The 20739-nt window shown below is 45.7% G+C and overlaps 1 protein-coding gene and 1 non-coding gene across 2 annotated transcripts in view; one reads left to right on the top strand and one right to left on the bottom strand.

Moving 5' to 3' along the window:
• The window catches only part of Eepd1 (endonuclease/exonuclease/phosphatase family domain containing 1), a 101036-nt gene that overhangs the window by 15058 nt on the left and 65239 nt on the right, over nucleotides 1-20739 (bottom strand). Inside the window, exon 3 of the mRNA XM_032909373.1 lies at nucleotides 799-909. Within this exon, the coding sequence (XP_032765264.1) occupies nucleotides 799-909 (111 nt within the window). The remainder of the gene's footprint in view (nucleotides 1-798; nucleotides 910-20739) is intronic.
• Nucleotides 12749-12876, top strand: LOC116908400. Its single transcript, XR_004388944.1, has one exon. It is a non-coding gene; the product is annotated as a small nucleolar RNA SNORA17 (small nucleolar RNA).

Genomic DNA, 20739 nt, shown 5'->3' with positions numbered 1-20739 from the left:
TGCACCTGTGCTAAAAATTATATGAGAACAGTGCTTTTTAAATTCAAGTAATTAAAAGAAATCTTCTTAAAAAGCTAAGAACCTGGGCTAGGGATATGGCAGTCTGCAAGGTACCACAAGCCCGGAGACTTATGTTTAGAACCAGATAAAGAGCTGAACACTGTGGCCTATGCCTCAAACCCCAGCATTAGGGTAGAAGGCAGAGAGAGTGGATCCTTGAAGCTCAGTGACTCGCTGAGCGTATCTGAATCCCTGAGCTGCCAGTTCACTGAGAGTCTGTCTCTACAAGACAAAAGGTGGAGAGCAACGGAGGAAGGCACCTAATGGCCCGCCTCTGTGCACACACACACACACACACACACACACACACACACACGAGAGAGAGAGAGAGAGAGAGAGAGAGAGAGAGAGAGAGAGAGAATATGCAATGCGTGAACTACAGTGAGTGCAAATTCTCAGCCAGTGAATAGGGTTTTCTGAAAGCTTGGCAGGGGACAGAGCTGTCACCTCTGGATTACAAGGACAAAGGGCAGACATACAGACAAACGCAGAGATGCTTTGGTCCCAGACAGGATTCCTCCTCCCCTAATGCTAAGCTCCCGTTTCGATGTGAGCAGGAATTCATCTCTGATCAAAATATAAAATGAGGCCTAGGGCATTAAAAATGACTAAAAGTCAGGGCCGATAATGCAAACCTGGACCATGGACATTGACAAAGAAAAAATTAAATTGCCCTTGGTTTGGGGGATATTGTGTTTAAGAACAAAATTCATGCAGGCGGTTGTCAGAGAGGTGTACCTTCTGGAGCTGACTGGAAGGCTTCTCAGCAACAATGGACCTCCAGCATCCCCGGGGGCCCTTCCACTTGCGGATGTTGGGCAGGATCGGCTGGTTCAGCTCTGTACAGAACTGCAAAGACAGAATGCAGGTCAGTGTGTGTGTCCCTGTGCACAGCATCCTCAGAAACTAGACGCAGATGATTCTGTGTTACCACAAAACACTTAAAAACCTGCTGACTTTCATCCCCGTGTTCTCAATGACCAGGGATGGCAAGGCTTGATTTGGCTACTGCAAAATAAGGGCATAACGATGTCCTTGTTTAACAGGGTTGTTAAACCCCACTTAACAAACAAAAAACAGGGTTTGCAAATAACCATGCTACTAAACACCACAAATTAGAAAGCAAATATTTATCAACCTACAAGCCATTATCACCTGAGGACCCTCTCTGTTCAGAACAAAATGGGTTCTCTCCATTCATTCTAATCTCTACGGTTCAGAGAGAGATGTCTGGTCCCTATACATACTGTGACACTGGGAGATTCAAGGTCCCAGGAGCCCCTGGATGAGGATCAGTGCTTGGCTTAGAGGGAGCAAAAATGACCCCAGTTTAATTCTGAGCCAGCAACCTTCTTCTCTGTCCCCAGTTGACTCCCACAGCCTGTGTTCATATACATGGCATGCTTGGCTATTTTTATTTATTTTCTCCTCTTCTGTGTAGTCTGAGGAACAGCCGCAGCAGCATCCCCTGGAAAACACTAATTCTCTGAACACATCACGGGTCTGCTTGATCAGAGCTTGTAGCAAGCGCTTCGGGTAATTAGGTTTGAGAGCAGCTGTGGCTGCCTCAGTTTTGCCTAAGCATGGATCCTGGACTCTACAGTGCCGCAGACAGACAGCCCTTCAGGGGCTTCAGCCAGGCAAGTTCCTTTCATGCCCTCTGGGCAGCACAGAACCACACAAATGAAGTTGGTGGGGTATAACTGCAAACTTGACAGGATTGAATCGCCTGAGAGATAATCTCCTGGGCATGTCTGCTGTAGCTTCAAGACTGGGTTAAAGGGCATTGGAAGACCCACCACCTAAAGGCGAGTGATATCATTCTCTGGTCTGGGGTCCCAGACTGAGTTAAAGGGGAAGCAGCCAACAGAGCATCGGCATCCACTCTGATCCCTGTATGCAAAGAGCACAGAAGCCTGGGTAGGGGAGGAGAGGGAGAGGCTCCTCCCGGAAGACAGAAGAGATGCTTTCGCCGGGTTGGATAACATGAAGGCATTAAAGAGGAACTCATCAGTGAAACTGAAAACTCAGGCAAGGCACGATATGGTGACTTGTACCTGTTAATGCCAGCACTCGGAGGCAGAAGGACACTGAGTTTTAAGCCAACCTATTGTTAACCCACAAAATGCAAGCCAAACACAATCCTTCCTTTTTTAAAGTTGCTTCTATCAGATAATGTCACAGCGATGCAAAAAGGAACCAATGCAGCAGGATACAAACCCCCCCTAAAAACGCAGCTGTGATCTAAGGACAACAGAGATCAGTGAGGGGAAACACTTCCAAGCAATTGCTACAGTGGCAAGGCCATGAAGACCCAGGTCTTCAATGCCACCGAAGCCTCACTGTCTCCCAAGTAGGACTGAAGTCTCATCAGAACCTCCACAGTGCACCCTGGATGGTTAATCGTCACAAGTCCCTGTCAGGTTATAGCTACCATGGAAGCTTACAGAACCCGGGCATCCAAGGGTCACTGTCTACAGGCAGTGGTGCTCAAGCCAGCAGCAGGTTCTTAACCCTCAGGAGGGTTTTTGGATAGCTGGGGACAGGTGGATCTCTGAACCCACTCCAAATTCAACCAGCTCAGGTGACCAAGTCAATGGCATTGCTTTCTGTGCTCACCCCTTCTAGAAGCCCTAAGGAGGCATCATCACTATCCTGATGAGGCAACTTAAATTTAGAACATTTGGAAACTGGCCCACGTCATCCTCTCTCAGCCCACACAACACGTTTCCCCTTGCTCCAACCTCTTTTGTATTTCTTATGCCAATGAAGACGAATAATTATTCAAAAAGCTGAGGAGATACATTCGTTGCCGGCCGAAACTGTTCTATCCTCAATTTCCAGGATCACCGCTAAGTACAAGGTAGGATTTTCTTATGGTTCTAGGACTGGAGAAAAGAATTATGGGTTTGTAACTGGAGATGACTCTGCATTCGAAGTCCACAGCTAACCTGCACAGTAGGACACCTCCTATGTCCTCACTGATCAAAGTGAGATCCAGAGACCAGACACATAAACATCGGCAGGCTCCTAAGACGTGCTGTCTCAGCGTCCACCATTTCCCAGGATGAGTTGTGATCTGAGGGAGCTGTGAGAAATCAACAAGTCTGCCTTTCCATCAGCTGCACTACGGTAGATGCTGCCATCCAGAACAGCTCTGCTGTCTCCACAGAGCCCACGGTTGTTCACGAGCGAAGGGCCCCACAGACAGGTGAGGCCCAGGCTCGGGCCACGATCACACAGCAGGTGAATGCCATTGGGAAGACCTGAACACATGGCCTGCCTGCTGGATCCCTCGCCTGACAGGTGGGTGAGAGCAAGGTCAGAGGAGCTGAGGCCAGGCCCTCTCCACAGAGCTCTTGGATCCCAGCAATGCCAAAGGGAAACAAAAGGAAGACATCTTCAGCATGTTGAATGTGTAGAATGGAGTTCTTTTCAGCTACAAAGAGCGAAGTTCTTTAATTTTCAGGAAACTGGACACACTGGAGATAATAATAAGTGAATTCAGTCTCAGGAAGACTCGTGTCACATGCTTTCTCTCATTTGTGGCTCCTAACTTTTATACAGACGCGTACAATCCAGTGTACATATGATATGAAAGTAGAATCAAAACTCTCTAGGGGATAAGGGGGCTGACAGGAAGGGCAGGGTGGGGTATAGAGCAAGAGTAAGCTCAAAGCACATTACATATTCATATATAGATGTCTTTATGTAACCCAGGGTCATGTATAATGAATGTACACTAATGGGACCGAGAAGCATCTTGTAAGCACTCTCAACCTGGACTCTGCCTTAAACTGTTTGAAGTCGGCTGCTTCTTAAATAATCTGCATCACCCAACCAACCAAAGGGAAGACACAATAGTCCTGTGAGTACAACTGGGTCACTAAGGCAGAAAGACCGAAATGGCAGGGATGGCAGAAGAAAAGTATATGTTGTTCAAAAAAAGGTGTCCCTGTAACGGTGACTTGGTCCGCTCTCATACCAATATCCCACCCTCCCTTGCGTGCCTCAAACTCTTACGGCTAACTGATCATCAACCTAAATCAGAACTAAGCTGGCCCCTGCTCTTTTGTAAGTTAACTATTTCGTATTATGATGGGGGTGGTGTGTGTGCCCTGGCACACGTGTGGAGGTTGGAAGGCAACTTCACGGAGTTGAATCTTCTTTATCTTTACCCAGCTGTGTTCAGTTCTATCTACAGGATTCCACCACAAGTGCCTTTACCCGCTGGGCCATCTCGCCTACCTCTCTTCTTCTTAATCCAGTTAATTAATAAGCCCTAATTGACTGAATCTCCGAGGTTAGGTCCAAGATTGAAAGCTATAACAGATTTCCCCAGGCAGTTCTCATGTGTGAGAAGCTCAGACAAGCTGCGCAGCTGCCGTGGAGCTCAGCCGTTCAACCTCCATTACTCACTGTCTGGGAAGACGGCTTTCATTACTCTAAACAAAAACCACGTTAGCATTTCAACCCGGCACCTTGAAAGCATATGGCTTGTGGCTCTCTGCAGTTGATCCATGAGATCACCATATAACATCGAGGCACACAGCAGGCAAGCAATGGTGTTCCACCCTCTACATTCTAGAAGCATGAGCTACAAGGGTAGCCACAGACACAACTTGCTTCTCTACATTCAGTCCAAGCAGGGCAAAACCATTTTTTTTTTTCTTTTTAAATTTGCCCCACAGCCAGTGACCAGAAGGATGATCAGTGCTATTGTGTGGACATAGCACTCCCCAAAGCCTTTGTGTCTAAGCCTTGGTCCCCTTGAAGTTGGCACTAAGGGGAGGTGGAGGAATCTTCAAACTATGGGGCCTACCAGGAGGATATCAGATTCCTGGGGTTATGTTTCTGAAGAGGATATTGGGACGATGGTCCTTTCTTCTTGTTGTTGCTACCTGGTGTTCAGGTAGTTCCCTCTACCACGTTCTTACCACCACCCGGTTCTGCCCTGCCATGAGCCCAAAGGCAACACAGCCAACAATGAACCACAGAATGAAATGTCTAAAACCATGAGCCGAAGTAAACTTTTCTTCTTTAAAAGGTGGTTGTCCTATTAAAAAAATGGGGTTCAGAGCTAAACAAAGAATTCACAGCTGAGGAATGCCGAATGGCTGAGAAACACCTAAAGAAATGTTCAACATCTTTAGTCATCAGGGAAATGCAAATCAAAACAACCCTGAGATTTCACCTCACACCAGTGAGAATGGCTAAGATCAAAAACTCAGGTGACAGCAAATGCTGGCGAGGATGTGGAGAAAGAGGAACACTCCTCCATTGTTGGTGGGGTTGCAGACTAGTACAACCATTCTGGAAATCAGTCTGGAGGTTTCTCAGAAAATTGGACATTGAACTGCCTGAGGATCCAGCTATACCTCTCTTGGGCATATACCCAAAAGATGCCCCAACATACAAAAAAGACACGTGCTCCACTATGTTCATCGCAGCCTTATTTATAATAGCCAGAAGCTGGAAAGAACCCAGATGCCCTTCAACAGAGGAATGGATACAGAAAATGTGGGTACATCTACACAATGGAATATTACTCAGCTATCAAAAAAACAACGACTTTTATGAAATTAAGTAGGCAAATGGTTGGACCTGGAAAATATCATCCTGAGTGAGCTAACCCAATCACAGAAAGACATACATGGTATGCACTCACTGATAAGTGGCTATTAGCCCAAATGCTTGAATTACCCTAGTTGCCTAGAACAAATGAAACTCAAGACGGATGATCAAAATGTGAAGGCTTCACTCCTTCTTTAAAAGGGGAACAAGAATACCCTTGGCAGGGAAGAGAGAGGCAAAGATTAAAACAGAGACTGAAGGAACACCCATTCAGAGCCTGCCCCACATGTGGCCCATACATATAGAGCCACCCAATCAGACAAGATGGATGAAGCAAAGAAGTGCAGACCGACAGGTGCGGATGTAGATCGATCCTGAGAGACACAGCCAGAATACAGCAAATACAGAGGCGAATGCCAGCAGCAAACCACTGAACTGAGAATGGGACCCCCGTTGAAGGAATCAGAGAATGAACTGGAAGAGCTTGAAGGGGCTTGAGACCCCATATGTACAACAATGCCAAGCAACCAGAGCTTCCAGGGACTAAGCCACTACCTAAAGACTATACATGGACTGACCCTGGACTCTGACCTCGTAGGTAGCAATGAATATCCTAGTAAGAGCACCAGTGGAAGGGGAAGCCCTGGGTCCTGCTAAGACTGAACCCCCAGTGAACTAGACTGTCGGGGGAGGGCAGCAATGGGGGGGGTGGGGAGGGGAACACCCATAAGGAAGGGGGGAGGAAGGATGTTTGCCCGGAAACCGGAAAGGAATAACACTCGAAATGTACATAAGAAATACTCAAGTTAATAAAAAAATAAATAAAAAAAAAAATAAAAAAATAAAAGGTGGTTGTCTTAGGCATTTTGTCACAGTCACAGAAAACTGACTAATATAACCAACGAGGAAGAAATGATGGGAATTACTTGATTACCACCCTGCCCTATGTCTTGGCAACAGGAGGCCAAAGCAAACATCTTGATGGCAATCTACAAGGTGCCTGGGGCACTGGCAGTGGGAGATGCCGAGACAAAAAAACTACTACGGCTGTGACCTCAGTGCTCACTGCCTGCCAGGTCTGCCTTGGACCAGCTGATGACTTATCTCTGCAGTGGCCAAAGGGCCCTACGACTTGAAATGACTGCCTTTGCCCACAGACCTTTGCACTTTTTTTTTTTTTTATTTACTTTGACCGCTCCCATTTTCTAAAAAGAATATTCCTTAATGCAACTGGCCATGGTCAAAGTAAAAATGAAAACAGTGTTCCAACTCTCTAGGAGGCTTAAAGCTTCCTTTTGTAGTCAAGATAAAGGAAGACCTGGCCCTGTGACCAGTTTATACATATTGCTAATAGAATTCACAGGGTTAACGGGAAGCAGCTCTGGAGTCCTGGTAGCCATTTTAAAGCAAACACAGCATGGCCACTTCATCCTGCTTCCTGGAAGGACAAGGAGCGCCGGCTCCATGACGATGGATTTCCAGAGGAGTTGCTTCCCTGGGTGGGTGTTTGGTTTGCTTCCCTCATTTTGGACGTGACTTCCCTTTAATAATGAGTTTCCCATATGATGAGGCCAATTTCCTCTGTGTTCTCGGTGTGGCCACTGGAAAAAAATCCAATCTGCTTTGGCGAATGAAGTAGATGGAGTGTTTTTCTCCTTATAAAGATACATTGCCACCAAAAAGAGAAGAAGCCCAATCTCAGGTCAAGCAGGGTCAAGGGTCTCATCTGAATAGGATACAATATGGCAAAAGACAACGACAGGGCTTGTAGAAATGTCGGTGGGAAGTAAGGGCGTTTCCTTATCTAAATGTTCGAGCACAGGACATAACAGATATTAGAAATTCCTCACATGGTGGCCAAAAGGAAGGGATGGCCTGAGTCCATAAAAAGCATCAGCCTGCTGCATAATAAAACTAAGCAAATGCTAAAATTCATTAAGTATAAACTAAATAGTACCCATGTTTGACCTTCTAAATACAGCAAGCCTATTGTGAAGTTTCTCTAAAATACCAAGACTTGGAAAGACCACATTGTACAAGTGAGATAAAAATAGCCTTCCTTTCTCAGTTCTACTGGGAGCTGTATCTTTGGTGACGGTTTGTAGTCTCACCATCCCTCGCACACATCTAGAAAAAGATGGTTCTCAGGCAGAACGCAACCAACACCATCAGAGAGCAAAGCAAAGAACATCCCTTTCCCTTTCCTTTATGGGAGGAAAAAGACCCTCTGGCCTACGTTCTTTAAGGATGAGTACTGTGTCCCTACATAGCCAGCCAAAGTGCAGCTACCTCAGCTCAAATGCAAACACAGATGCCAGGATCCAAGGCTTGTCTGAAACCCACACACAGTGCTCCCATTCCACTACCTCAGGGATCTGTGCCCAGAGACCCTGGGTCCTGGGGAAAGAACAGAGGAGTCCACTTCAGACTCTACTACTCAAAGGCCCAGTGAGCAAATGGCCTTTTCCATTAGCAGAAAACAGCCCTAAAAAGAAGACAAAGGCACTGTTGGAACACTAGGGTCAACTTGTCAGTAGCTTGGTTCCCCACAAAAAGGTCTATACCAGCTTTCTTCGGTGTCTCCTAAACTCCACAGGAAGCTCCCCTCACCAAAGTAATTAGAATAGAGGCTTACTTTTAATAGGCTTTGATCCTTGTAGGCTGAATCCAATAAAAAGAACAATCAAGCGCCTAATCATCTACACACAGGTGTGCTTCTGGTTTAAAAAAAAAAAAAGACGGAAAGAGGCACAGGGAAGGGAGAGAAACATGGCAGGCACTTCTCACAAACTGGCACCTTCTTTCGAACATGTCATAGGAGCAGTCCCTCTGGTTAGACAATGATACAATGAGACATTTGCCTCACAGGGTTGACAGGACTGGGTCAATCACACGGCCAGCAAGAGGGTCAGAGTAAAAAGCCAGGATTGGCCAACTCTCTTGCTCCAAGCATTCAGAAAATATTAGCCAGCTACTCCCAGATGATGGTGTACGCCTGCCTTCATGCAGTGTCCATTCAGACTCCAACTTGTTAGTTCTCTGCAACTGAAGCCTGAAGAGAAACGACCCTGCTGAAGCCAGTTGTGTCACTAGTAGCCTACCTCACATGCATGCCACGCTATAGGTCAGCCTTCCCTTTCATGGGGACCATGTCATTGCATGCCACCTGGACCCTGCTCTAAGTAAGACCCTGCCTTCATCTGTCCAGAGAGGCCCAGGCCGTCAGCTCCTTCTTTATTACATGTCACTGTGAGAACAGCTCCTCTTTCTACAGAGAAAGGAAAAGGGAGTTGTGTGTGGCTGGCTGTGCATCCTTGTCCGAGCATCTGTACTTCACAGAGGAAGGAAAGGAACAAACGGCCATACAATCATTTAATTATGACCTCTTTGCACATAACCTGTCTCCAACGGCTGGGAATCTCGCATTGTTCCCAAAAGACACGAGACAGTTACATGTACTGAGGAAGGACTCCCCTACCCTACCCCACCTCAAAAAATTTAAGGGCAAGTAGTTTCAAAAGCAAGAAATTTCATGGAGACTGAAATAAAATTAGGACTGTGAATAAGAGCTCTCCTTAGGGATGGTATGCTTCGAACAGCTAGCTCGTCTCTGTGTCACTGTCACCACTGTCCCTTCCTTTCAGAAACAGGTCTAAAACTTCCTTTCTTCTCTCAAGGTCTTCAGGCACTAAGGATCCATCTCACATGGTAGCGGAGACTCTGGTGGTGATCTTGTGGTCATTTGTTTTGTTTTGTTCTCATTAAATAGAAACTAATGGCTGATATAATAACCCAGGCAATTCGTAAGGCAAAGACAGAAAAAATAAGAGTGTAATATCACTGTGCAAAGACCACCAATGCTAATATTTCTAGAAAATTCTTTCTAGACGGTTTCCTATGAATTTCATCCATAGACTTCATCTCTCTATTCACACATGCTCTATCTGTCTCTCTCCCTCTCTATCTGTCTCTGTCTCTGTCTCTCTCTGTCTCTGTCTGTCTCTCTGTCTCTCTGTCTCTCTGTCTCTCTCTCTCACACACACACACACACACACACACACACACACACACACACACACACATTCTACTTTTCCTACATCTATGGTCCCTTGTCCCTTTCTGAGACAGTTCCCCAGCATGTAGCAGTCTAGCCTCAAACATACGATCTTGCTATCTCTCCTCCCTAGTGGGATCATGGTAGACTGTTCCCCTGTCAGGATTATACATGCCACACTTGGAGAAACTCCTCAAACCCAAGTAACAGGCTCTCTAAATCACTGTTATCTACACTGCATCCCCTTGATAGTGAAAGATTTATTGCCTGGAGATAATTTCTGCCATGTGAGGCTTATTTTTCACTAGAAACATTATACAACGGTGGCAGGAGACCCTCACCCACCCTCACGTGCGCCATGTGTTTTATCCATGTTTCAAGTATCTTAAGAACGTAAGGTTATATCGTCTTTGTTTATGAAAACAAGCCAAGAGTTTTTGTTTTGTTTTAACATGTACCTGTGGTAGACCACAGCTCAGAGAGAGACCTGGGGAGTACATGACCAAAGCTATAGTCCACCTCCCAGAATCTGTGATCGGAAAGAACGTGACATTTTAAAAAATGTCTGATGGGCACAAAAGAGGAGAATCCTCACAAATAAACTTCTTTTCTGTCACCTGGAGACAGACGATACTCACCTTTATCCCTCTTTCTAGCTTTCCTTATAATAAAATGCTTCTGTGGAGAAATTCTCCTAACGCCAACCTGCACTTATTAGGACCCTCAGGCGAGTGTAAGCCCCCAAAACTGCTAAGTAGCATGGTTGGTTTTGAGTTTAGCCTCTGTGTGCTCAGCGGCTCAGATACTTTAAATAAATCTACCAAATCCAAGCTGCACACCACCGCCATCATCGGGGTTCTCTCCCAGAATGTGCCCTTCTGGGCCGGGTTTGTTATTTAGCAGCAAACCTGTATTCTCTCTCCCTTCATTAATTCTCAGAGCTCTGCCTCACTGCAGGGATTAAAGCATCAGTGCACAATGGCTGAGCGAGACAGAAACATGGGACGCACAGCACTTCTGGACCTCTGAGAATTAGGAAAGAGCACCATTGCCTGCCCAGGCTGAGTTGGCTACGGATGAAGGCTGGGGACCAGAGGTGGAGACATACAGTTACTCAAGCAACAGCCTAAAGCAAAACCAGACTGGTGACTCATGCTATGAAGAACTGACTGGAGAAACCTGTGTGCATATTTGCTGCTGGTGGGGAAACTGCCTCAGTTGGAGGAGGCTTCGGCAGAGGTAACATCTGAGCTCCGAACTAAAGAGTAAGAGGAGTTGAGTAGACAAAGAAGTGGGGCGAGCATTTCAGAAGCAAAGGAAGCACACAGAAGATGCGTAGCAGAGAAAGCAGGAGGAGTTGATAGACCAGAGAGCTACTTAGCTGCAGCAAAGACAGCAGAAGCGGTATGAGCTCGCAGAGTCCTAACCAGGCTGAAAGGAATCAGTTCCTTGCCCACAAGCACCCCTATCGTCACTGAAGACTGTGAACAGGGGCCCTGCGATCTCAAAGGCTGCACAGCTGCAGTACAGAATGCGAGGTGATCTAGTGGGAACAGAGAGGCAGGGCCCAACGTGGGGTGGCTCCTTATATGCAGTAACTCAAGACTTCTCTCCGCTCCGGGAATGACCCAGTAATTCTTCAAAAACTGAAAACTGGTTCTGAGAGGAAGAGAGAGAGAGAGAGAGAAAGAGGAGGAGAGAGGAAGAGAAAAAGACGGGAGGGGAGAGAGGGCGGGGGAGAGAGAAACAGAGAGAGAGAGAGAGAGACAGAGAGACAGAGAGAGAGAGAGAGAGAGAGAGAGAGAGAGAGAGAGAGAGAGACAGAGAGAGAGACAGAGAGAGAGAGACAGACAGAGAGACAGAGAGAGAGAGACAGAGAGAGACAGAGAGAGACAGAGAGAGAGAGAGAGACAGAGAGAGAGAGAGAGAGAGAGAGAGAGTTAGCTTTAGGGCAAATAAAAGAAGCTCCTCTTTCCCAATTAAGGCACTAAACTCGTGAGTAATGACTGAAACTAATTATTCTAAGGGGAAGCAAGTCTGAAAATAGCAGTGCGTTTTGGAGGATTTTATAGCTATTTTGGGAGAGCGTGGGGAAGTTGCAGGCAGACTGAAGCATATCCCACATCACAGTAAAACACTGGGATGGTCATGCCACGGCCCTTTCACTGAACATGCTTACCCAGAGTCTGAAGTTTAATTAGCCCAAGAAGCACACTAACAGTGAAGGCGGAGGAAGCAGAGCTGCCCGCTACTTCCTACTGTAATGCTGAGCTCCCAGTTCGGCAAGAGCTGTCAAGCTGTGTGTTACAACATGGACTTGTGATCAGATGCACTTGCCATGAACTTGCACCACAAGGTACCCTATTTCCTAACACAGGCCTTGCTGATTAGACAAGCACACCCCTTCCTGTTTTTAGACTCATCTTTACTCTTTGATGTCCGACGAACACCCTCAAAGAATGGATAACATGGAAGAAAGAGACCATCCTCAGACCTCCACGCCCACCAAAGCACCCTAAGCAAAGTGATTCACAAGAGGGTATGATGGTAAATTGTGCTTCTTTTTTAACATATGTGCATGTATATGTGTTCTCATGAATATCTCCCATGTGTGTGGAGACCCAAGGAAGCCAGAAAGGGATCAGCTCCCCGGGAACTGCGTTTACAGGTGGTTGTGAATTAACCATTGAACCATCTCTCCAGCCCTGTGTGTGTGGTTATGGACTGAGAAATGCCTGGAAAATTTCATAAAGAGGGCTGAGGGGTATATCTGAACACATTTCTAAAAATCGTCATCATCATCATCATCATCATCATCATCATCATCATCATCATCATCATCATCATCTAAGTGGGGGATGTAACTGACACTATTCCAGATGGGGCTGCAGGAGTAAAAAGGGGAAAGAAGATCCAGGGACACCAGGATGGTCTCCATCTACTTCCCAGGTCCTGCAAGGTGAAGAGTCTCCAGTCATCATGATGAATGGAGCCAAGGACTATGGTTGAAACTTCATGAACCACAAGTCAAAATAACTCATGCGTCAAAAGTTGTAGGTCCCTGTCCCTAGAGGCATTGCAGGTGTGGCTGCTGTGTCACATGTGTAGGTGACAGAGAGGAGAGAGGCTATGTCTATGCTCAGCGTTCTTACCTACGAACATCTGAATGATTACAGTAGCCCAACGTTCCCTGAAAAAAAAAGGGGACCTGAGGCAACCACAAATCCTGCACCAGACAGGCCCAGATGAGCTCCCAGGGCATGTGGCATGGTCAAGGTGGAGTCCAGAAGAACTAACCCTGGGCTGAGCAAGGAGTGAGCCCTAAATGACCACCAGACTAGAGTCATGGGGCCCAGACAGCTATCATGAGAAGACCACCAGTGCAGCACTGCTCAGGCCTTGGAAAGCAGACCAAGCCTGAGATGACCCCTGCCCAGTACCGTAATACATGAGCAGGGGCATAGCAGTCCTGAGACCACACCTCACAACCCCAGATACTCAAAGACCCAAGGCATCACTAAGATGAGCAAGTAGGTGGTGGAGAAGGGGAAGAGAAAGAGAAACAGAAAGACGTGGGCACAAGGAAGAGAGGCAGAGCTGGGAACTAGAGGGTAGTGAGTGTCAGCCTGATGTGAGCTGGTGATGCTACCTAGGGCCACATATGGGTCCATGGCCTTGCAGCAGCAGGGATCTATTGCCACCAAAGACCAAGCAGATGTCCCTCACCTGGGCTGCCACCCAGCACCATATTAATGTCTGAGGAGAACTGGCCCCATTCCTTGCCTGGGCATAATGGGAGAGCTGGCCTTGGAGGCCTAGGAGCAGGAGAGCCGACCCCACCCTGGGCTCTGGCATGGAAGTTGCCAGTGAGCCTAACCCAAGGATACAGGCATGGAAGAACTGGCCCTGCCACTCCCTCCTGTGTTATGCTGTGGACGAGGGATACATTCATCCCTCACCAGCTTTAGCAGGCAGAAGCCCTGGCTCTGCCCCTCACTAGCTGCTGCACACATTGTCTGGGCAGCACAGTAGAGCTGACCCTCTACTCTGGTGGGGGGACTGGGGAGCTTGCCTGAGGGCATGAGCATGAAATAGCTGAGCCCACCAATTTTCTGCTATGTGGTGACATGAACAAGAGAGAGAACCCCACCCCCATTTCTTGCCACCTACAGCAGGCAAGAGAGTTGGCCCCAGTGGGGTCACAAAAGCAAGAGAAGCTGTCCCTGCCTCTCGGCTGCTACAGCACTTGGGAGAGTTGGCCCTGTACTGATGTAGGGTTTGTAGGTGAACCAGCCCCAAGGATGTGAGCACAGGAGAGCTAGCCCTGCCTCTTGTCTATTGCAGTGGTGTGGACTACGGGGAGATGCCTTCCTCATCCCTCGATGTCTATGCTAGTCAGGAATGCTGGCCCCTGCGTCATGAGAGTGGGAGAACTGGCCATGTCCCTCACCAGCTCCAGCACTCCAGAGAGCAGGCCTGAACCTTGCCTGGGCAGCACATAAGAGCTGGCCCTGGTTTTGGGTGGGGGTTGATGGTGAGGCAGCTCCAAGCCTGTGAATGCAGAAGATCCAGCAGGCTGACCAGCTCAGAGCTCTCTCAGGCCAAGATCCAGGGCTTTGAATTTGCCCACCTCAACATCTACCCCATCAGTGAACTGCTGGAGTATATGAAGGGGCCGGTCCTACAGACCCAACCACTACAGAATCTCCATGACACAGGACAACAACATGATATCAGAGAGGAGTCCTAGTGAGGTTTCAGTATTGGTGAAGTAGCAGAAGCCAGAGGTCTTGTACCAGACCAATGAGTCACTGTAATGAACATTTGCAAGCAAAGAAGTGTGGTCAAAAGGGTATACTATGGGACACAATGAGATTGTATACAGATTCCACAACGAGATTTTTTTTTTCCCCACTGCTGCATCGGAGGTGGCAAGAGTGTTGGGTGGGTACGAGGGGAGCGGGAGATAACTGGAATTGGAGTTCATGATGTATGGTTCACAAGAAACCAATAAAAAGGCTAGAAAGAATTGCAGGTCAGGAATTTCTATTGGAGTGATGTATGTTACTAGTATGGAGCGCTTTTACCCCACAGGGTTCAAGGGTCAGATATAGCAGGAGAAAGGACAAGGAGAATGAGAAGATGAGAAGCAGACAAAGGCTGCAAATGTGAGGAAGGCTCAGTGCCCAAGTGCTTCAATCCAAAGCCTAGTCCTTTGGAGCAGAGCAAAGCTGCCGTTCACACTAGCTCCCAGGCCTCCTCTCTGTGAACGCCCACACACAGTTTTTGAGCTCCAGAGACACATTTTCTTGGTCTGTACATGCTGACAATTAGCTTCCTCTGTAACTCTCTCTAGACTGCAGAGCCCCAACACTACCTACACGTGCTTCTGCGAGGGACCCAGAGTTATTTAGGAACTGTCACACTAAACAGAATTAGCACTTACGATGCCTCGGGGAAATGGCTCTGGTTGCCATTTTTCTTCTGAAATGCCAGTCTTCAGCTATTCTAAACCGTATTAATATGACCTGCTTTCTTCAGCAATAATCATAACACGAAGACTTCAAAACTGTGGGGGGACACAGCATAGTTCACGACATTTTACTACACAGATTTTCATTATGCCAAATTCCCGCTCTCAAACGCCTTTACTTTTCCCAATTTCCTGCCAAGGAGACTCCATAGCTTTAAGTGTTCTCTCCTGTGTGGGCAGCAAAGGAGAGAAAGACCTACAATTTTTCATTCCCAGAGGCTTGGTGGCAGCAAGAAGTGAAGAATGTCTGAGATTCATTAATTCTTCATTTTTCTAGGCTAATGGGGAAACACAAAGTCAAATCCCCACCTATCTTTCAGTCAAGTTTCTTTCTCTTTAAATTTTCTGGCCAGCTGCAACGCCAAAGTACGTGATGTTAGTCTCACAGGCTTTTCTAGATCCTTTCAGAATATAGGAAAAGGGTGGGCTGAATGCAAACAGATAGAAAGGGTTAGGAAATGGGCACTGAAACCAAGCTGAATAGTGGTCAAGGTTTGTATTGTGGCCACCATGGCAATGCCATGGGGCAATGAAGCCACTTCCTATCAGTGTGGCAGACCCCCAGAAGGTCTGCCCAAGTCCATCATGTCTCTCAGCTCCTTCCTGAAACAAATACCCATACCCATGGGTCCAGCATCTTTATTTACAAATCCACTCAACTACAGATTAAAAGTAATCAGAACAAAAGTATGTTTGTGTGTATTGAACATGTGCAGATATGTTTTAGTATCATTCCCTAAACAGTTGAGACAATTACTATTTACATAGTGTTTGTGTTGTAGTAAGTACTGTAAACTTAATGTGATCGCATAGAAGAGGTTTAGTGTATATGTAAATATTTGAGGAATTGGTAGGGAGGGGTCCTGGAACAACCCCCTGCAGATACCAAAGCTCTTCTGTATAAATCATAGGATAGAAGGGTGACTCTGAAAACAATAATTTTTATATTTAACTTCTCTCCCAGTGTTCTAGAAATTTCATCTAACCACAGGAAAAATATCACTTGATTGGCTTAGCCTTTACTCATGTGGAAGGCACGTGCTTCCCACTTTCTCTGCCGTTTCTTTTTCATAAAAGAAAAGCTCACTAACTGCTGTTACCGAAACCTCAATGCCCATGCCTCATCCTGAAAGGGAACGCTTGTTCCACGTCTTATTCATGAATATATTCATATAAACTAAGTGCATCAATGGGCAGGAGCAGGCAGAGAAAGCACACCAACAGTCAGTGGATAACTGCTGTGTCTCCACAGGGACTTCCAGCCTAGAGGAGAGGAAGAGGGGGGGCAGGAGACTAGCTATGATGTAATCCTGCAGCCTTACAGGCTAGAAGCCTTGGGAGCTTTCCTGCCTTCCCCAGCAACTTGTGCAAATATGGGCATTTAGGCACAACCCCAAACTTCTTCCGTTTCGATACTTTGTATGCTGGGGATCTGCGTTAGCCATTGCGTGTGGTGGGGAAATCAAGTCTAGGACCCGCGGGCTGGTCTTGCATCCTGGTATCAGTGTGCACTTGTGAATCACTACCCAAATGTGTCAAAGTCTCTGAAGCCAGGCTGGACATTTTCCAAAGAAGTCTAGAATCCTAAGGTCCAAATTCATCACTTTAATGTCTTTGAAAGCTAGTAAAAATATTTTATCAGCTGCAGGAATTACTTGCCCTAAATGCAGAATTGCCAGTTCATCAGAACACTCCTCTGAATTATTTCTGGCAAAGCAAACTTTAACAACCAGCTCAGTCTGGACATTTTACCTGCTGAGAACATCTGGCACTGATGTTTTAGCAACTCAGGAAAATCAGTTTCACCTGTCTGCCCTTTGGTTTCTTTCCAATGACCACCTATCCCAAACTAGGCTGAGTACAAAGTCGGTATTCAGAAACCAGTGAATGAATGAAGCATTTCATGAAAAGCCTAAGAACTTTCTAGAAAGAGTGAATTGTAAGTTCTCTCCAGGTTTAGTCCATTGTTTGCATTTCCCGGTAAGACTAGTGTTGAGGCTAGACTAAAAAATGTCAGGAAACTGTAGAACTTGTGCCACATGGCTCTCCCAGCAGCTATAGGTGTTGGCTATTGTGAGGGCCAGCACCAACCTGTTAAAAAGTGAAGACAAGCAGAAGCCTTCCAATACTGACAAATCCCTCAGCACCTCTCTTCCGAGCCAACAAACTAACACAACAGTTCTCACACGTTTTCACTACGACTTCTGGCAGCAGATATCATTCTTTGTGGCAGTCAAATATACTCTATTTCTATTGGTCATTCATTCAGCAGTCCACATGCCCACTCACCCATATGCCCATGTATACATTCAAGACATGTGCTGAAACAAATGCTAGGTGAGGCATACTATACTGATTTTGAGATCTAGTATTTGAGAGTCAAATTCAATGTCCACTCACTACAAAATCCTTGGTGTTTCTAGAGTATACTAATACCTTGCCATTTTCCCCTTTGCTCAATCCACATGAAACTTTCATTGTACTTTATGCAGCTAATGCCTTAAAGCTCATTTCGAACAAAAGAAACTGTCACTAAGGCAGGACCAAATTTAGGACACTAAGGAAATACACATGAGTCTATCATAAGAAATCTAATAGATCAAATACTTCATTTGGTTAACATAGCAGTATTAGAAACGTATCCAGCTGTGTAAAGTCACTTGGTCCCAGTGAGATAGACTACTGGACCTGCACAGAGACAATGGAGACCAAGGCAGTAAGATGACATAATCAAGCCAGGAGCAATGCAAACACCTATAAACCCAACACTTGGATGATGATAATAGGAAGATCAGAATGTCAAGGTCATCCTTGGCTACACATGCATGTCAAGGCTAGCCTGGGCTACATGAGACCCTGTTCTGGAAGAAGAAAGGAAGGAAGAAAGGAAGGGATAGAGGGAAGGAGAGAAATGGCAGATAGATGGTGCTGAAAGAAAATGAAATGACTGCCATTCGATCTTACAATTGGGAAAACTGTTCTTTCGCTGAGTCATCTAATGAGCAATACTTTAAAGTTAGAAGCAGAGAGGCAAGCTATCTCTAAAGGGGAATAGTGGTACTCGTGTCTTGGCAGTGACCAATCACTCCTAACTGGACTGAAAGCTCAACGGGAGAGAAAAATCAGGCCTGGGACTAAAAGCCTAGACAACTACTAGGGGCGAGTGAAGTCATGGATTTTAGAGGAGAACCTATGGCCACTTTATTAGACCAGTGTGATTCCTGAACTGCATTCTAAAACCTACCTTGATATCACACGTAAGTATAGCTCCAACTCCTCAGTAAAGGTTCTCTTTGCCACAGATGGACACCACTATAGAAAAGCACCATTGGTCACAATGCAGAGATAACTGATTATGGGGTGCCCAACCCCAATGGATACATCTATCATACAACCTCCACCTCAGGCTCAGGAGGATGGAAGGAGGCAAAGAACCAAAAGCCTGCTGTGAGATAATGTCGCCTTAAAATGACAGGGAAGCTACACTCGTCCTCAACCTAAACTACTAGATCAATAGACATGCTATCATGGTAGGCAGAAATCTCATGAAGTCCCACCCCTAGACAAGGAATTACTGGCAACTACTGACTATTAAGAGAGGAAGAAAACTAGTCTTCCCCAGGTGCGAGCCCTCTGTTATCCAATACCAAATTTCAGCCCTAAAATCATAGACATACAAGCAACAACAAGCAAAAAGACAATGTTCTATTTGTATATATTTATACATTGTGTGTGTGTGTGTGTGTGTGTGTGTGTGTGTGTGTAAGAATATTAATCAAAGAAAAAGAAGTCATGAATTTAAGAGAAAAGGATATGGAACAGGTTGGATGGGGAAAAGAAAAAATGATATAATTATATTTTAATAATTTCAAAATATGATATTTAGACCAAATAATCTCAAAATAATCTCACACTAACCGGAGAACTGAATTTTTAAAAAAGTACCACCTGCAAATGCAATTGTAGTGCTGTTGTGGGAGCCTATTTCTGCCCTTCCATTATCTCATTTAAGTGATTGGGGGGTGGCCCAGTTGACCAGCGCACTCAGCATCTACAAGGTCATGGTTTCAGTCCCAGAGTTAGGGTGTGTGGGGGTGAGGGGTTGTATAAAAGAACATACATTTAATTGTACTATAAGGCCTACAGCACATTAAAAAAAATGAAATAAAGGAGAAGGGAGCTAGGAATGAATAACAATGTTCTGGAATAAGGAAATCACACTAAGTGGTCGCTCAAATCCACAGGCACGAATAATCAGCTGTGACTGTAAGGTAGGCTTCTCTCGGCTAATCTACAGGTAAATGCTTGCTCTATCTCCTGCCTCCTTTAAAAGCCTAAAGGTGTATATAAAAAGAATTCCAGCAATGCAGAGCCAGTCTACAAAATATGTATTAATATGCCTACCATTCGTGTAAAAGGGGGAGGAGAGGATGTGCTCTAGAGCACAAATACGCCTACAGCTTTCTGGGAATGGAAGCATCAGTGTGAAACAATAAAAATTTGAAAGCAGTTGGTGTGACCTTATAAATTAAGATATTATGATAAGTCATGAAACAGCTACTAGAAAATAACATACGGATATACATAAAGAAAGGATTTTAAAAACTACAGTGCTGTGTATTTACGTAAAGCTGGGTGTGTGGCTTATGCCTATGACCCTTTGATTTGGGAGGCTAAAGCAAGAGGATTGCTGGGCTACTCTGGGCTGCACAGTGAGACCCTGTCTCAAAAAAACAATCAATAAATAAGAAAAAAATTAAACAAATGCTAGGAAAAATGTATGCTTAATACCTAAGAGCGGAGCAATGAGGAACAACAACAAAGAGTAAAGACAAAAAAACGAAGGTGAAATGGTAGCCTCCCGTTCAACCACAGACTTCCCAATGCTAAGCATAAAAACACTAGGCACTATAGGGCTGAATAAAAAACAAGCGTCAACTGTCGCAGGGTCTGAGAGTGGCAATGAAAGCCAAAGGGGAAAGGGGTGGATATGATGCAAGGAGGAACTGCGCTAAGGTCAGAAAGATGGGCTGTAGCTGGGTATGTGGGTGTACACCTTTGGCCCAGCACTCACAAGACAGGGGCAGGCAGGTCTCTGAGTTAGGGACCAGCCTAGTCTACAGAGAGAGTTCCTAGACAGCCAGGATTGAGAAACCCTGTCCAAAAAAAAAAAAAGGAAGGAAGGAAAAGAAAATTGAACTTTAAAAAAATTACTAAAAATAGACATGATGAAAAGACAATACATAATAAAAGGGTCAAGGGATTAGAATGATATGATCATTATGAACTCAATAACAGGGCCCCAAATAATTGAACCAAGAACTGACAGAATTAAAGAACTAGGTAATTCACCGATAATAGTTAAGTGGACGGTTTGACTAGGCAGGTGATTGACAGGACCATAACATAATGCAGAAGCATGAGTCAACAAAGCCTACAGTCACTCCAAACATCTAGTAACACACATCTGACGTACACACGGGAGATCTCCGAACAGACCATACACTGGGCCAGTAAC

This window comes from Rattus rattus, chromosome 8, assembly GCF_011064425.1.
Source record: "Rattus rattus isolate New Zealand chromosome 8, Rrattus_CSIRO_v1, whole genome shotgun sequence".
Lineage (NCBI taxonomy): Eukaryota > Metazoa > Chordata > Mammalia > Rodentia > Muridae > Rattus > Rattus rattus.
This window is presented reverse-complemented; position numbering and strand designations above follow the sequence as displayed.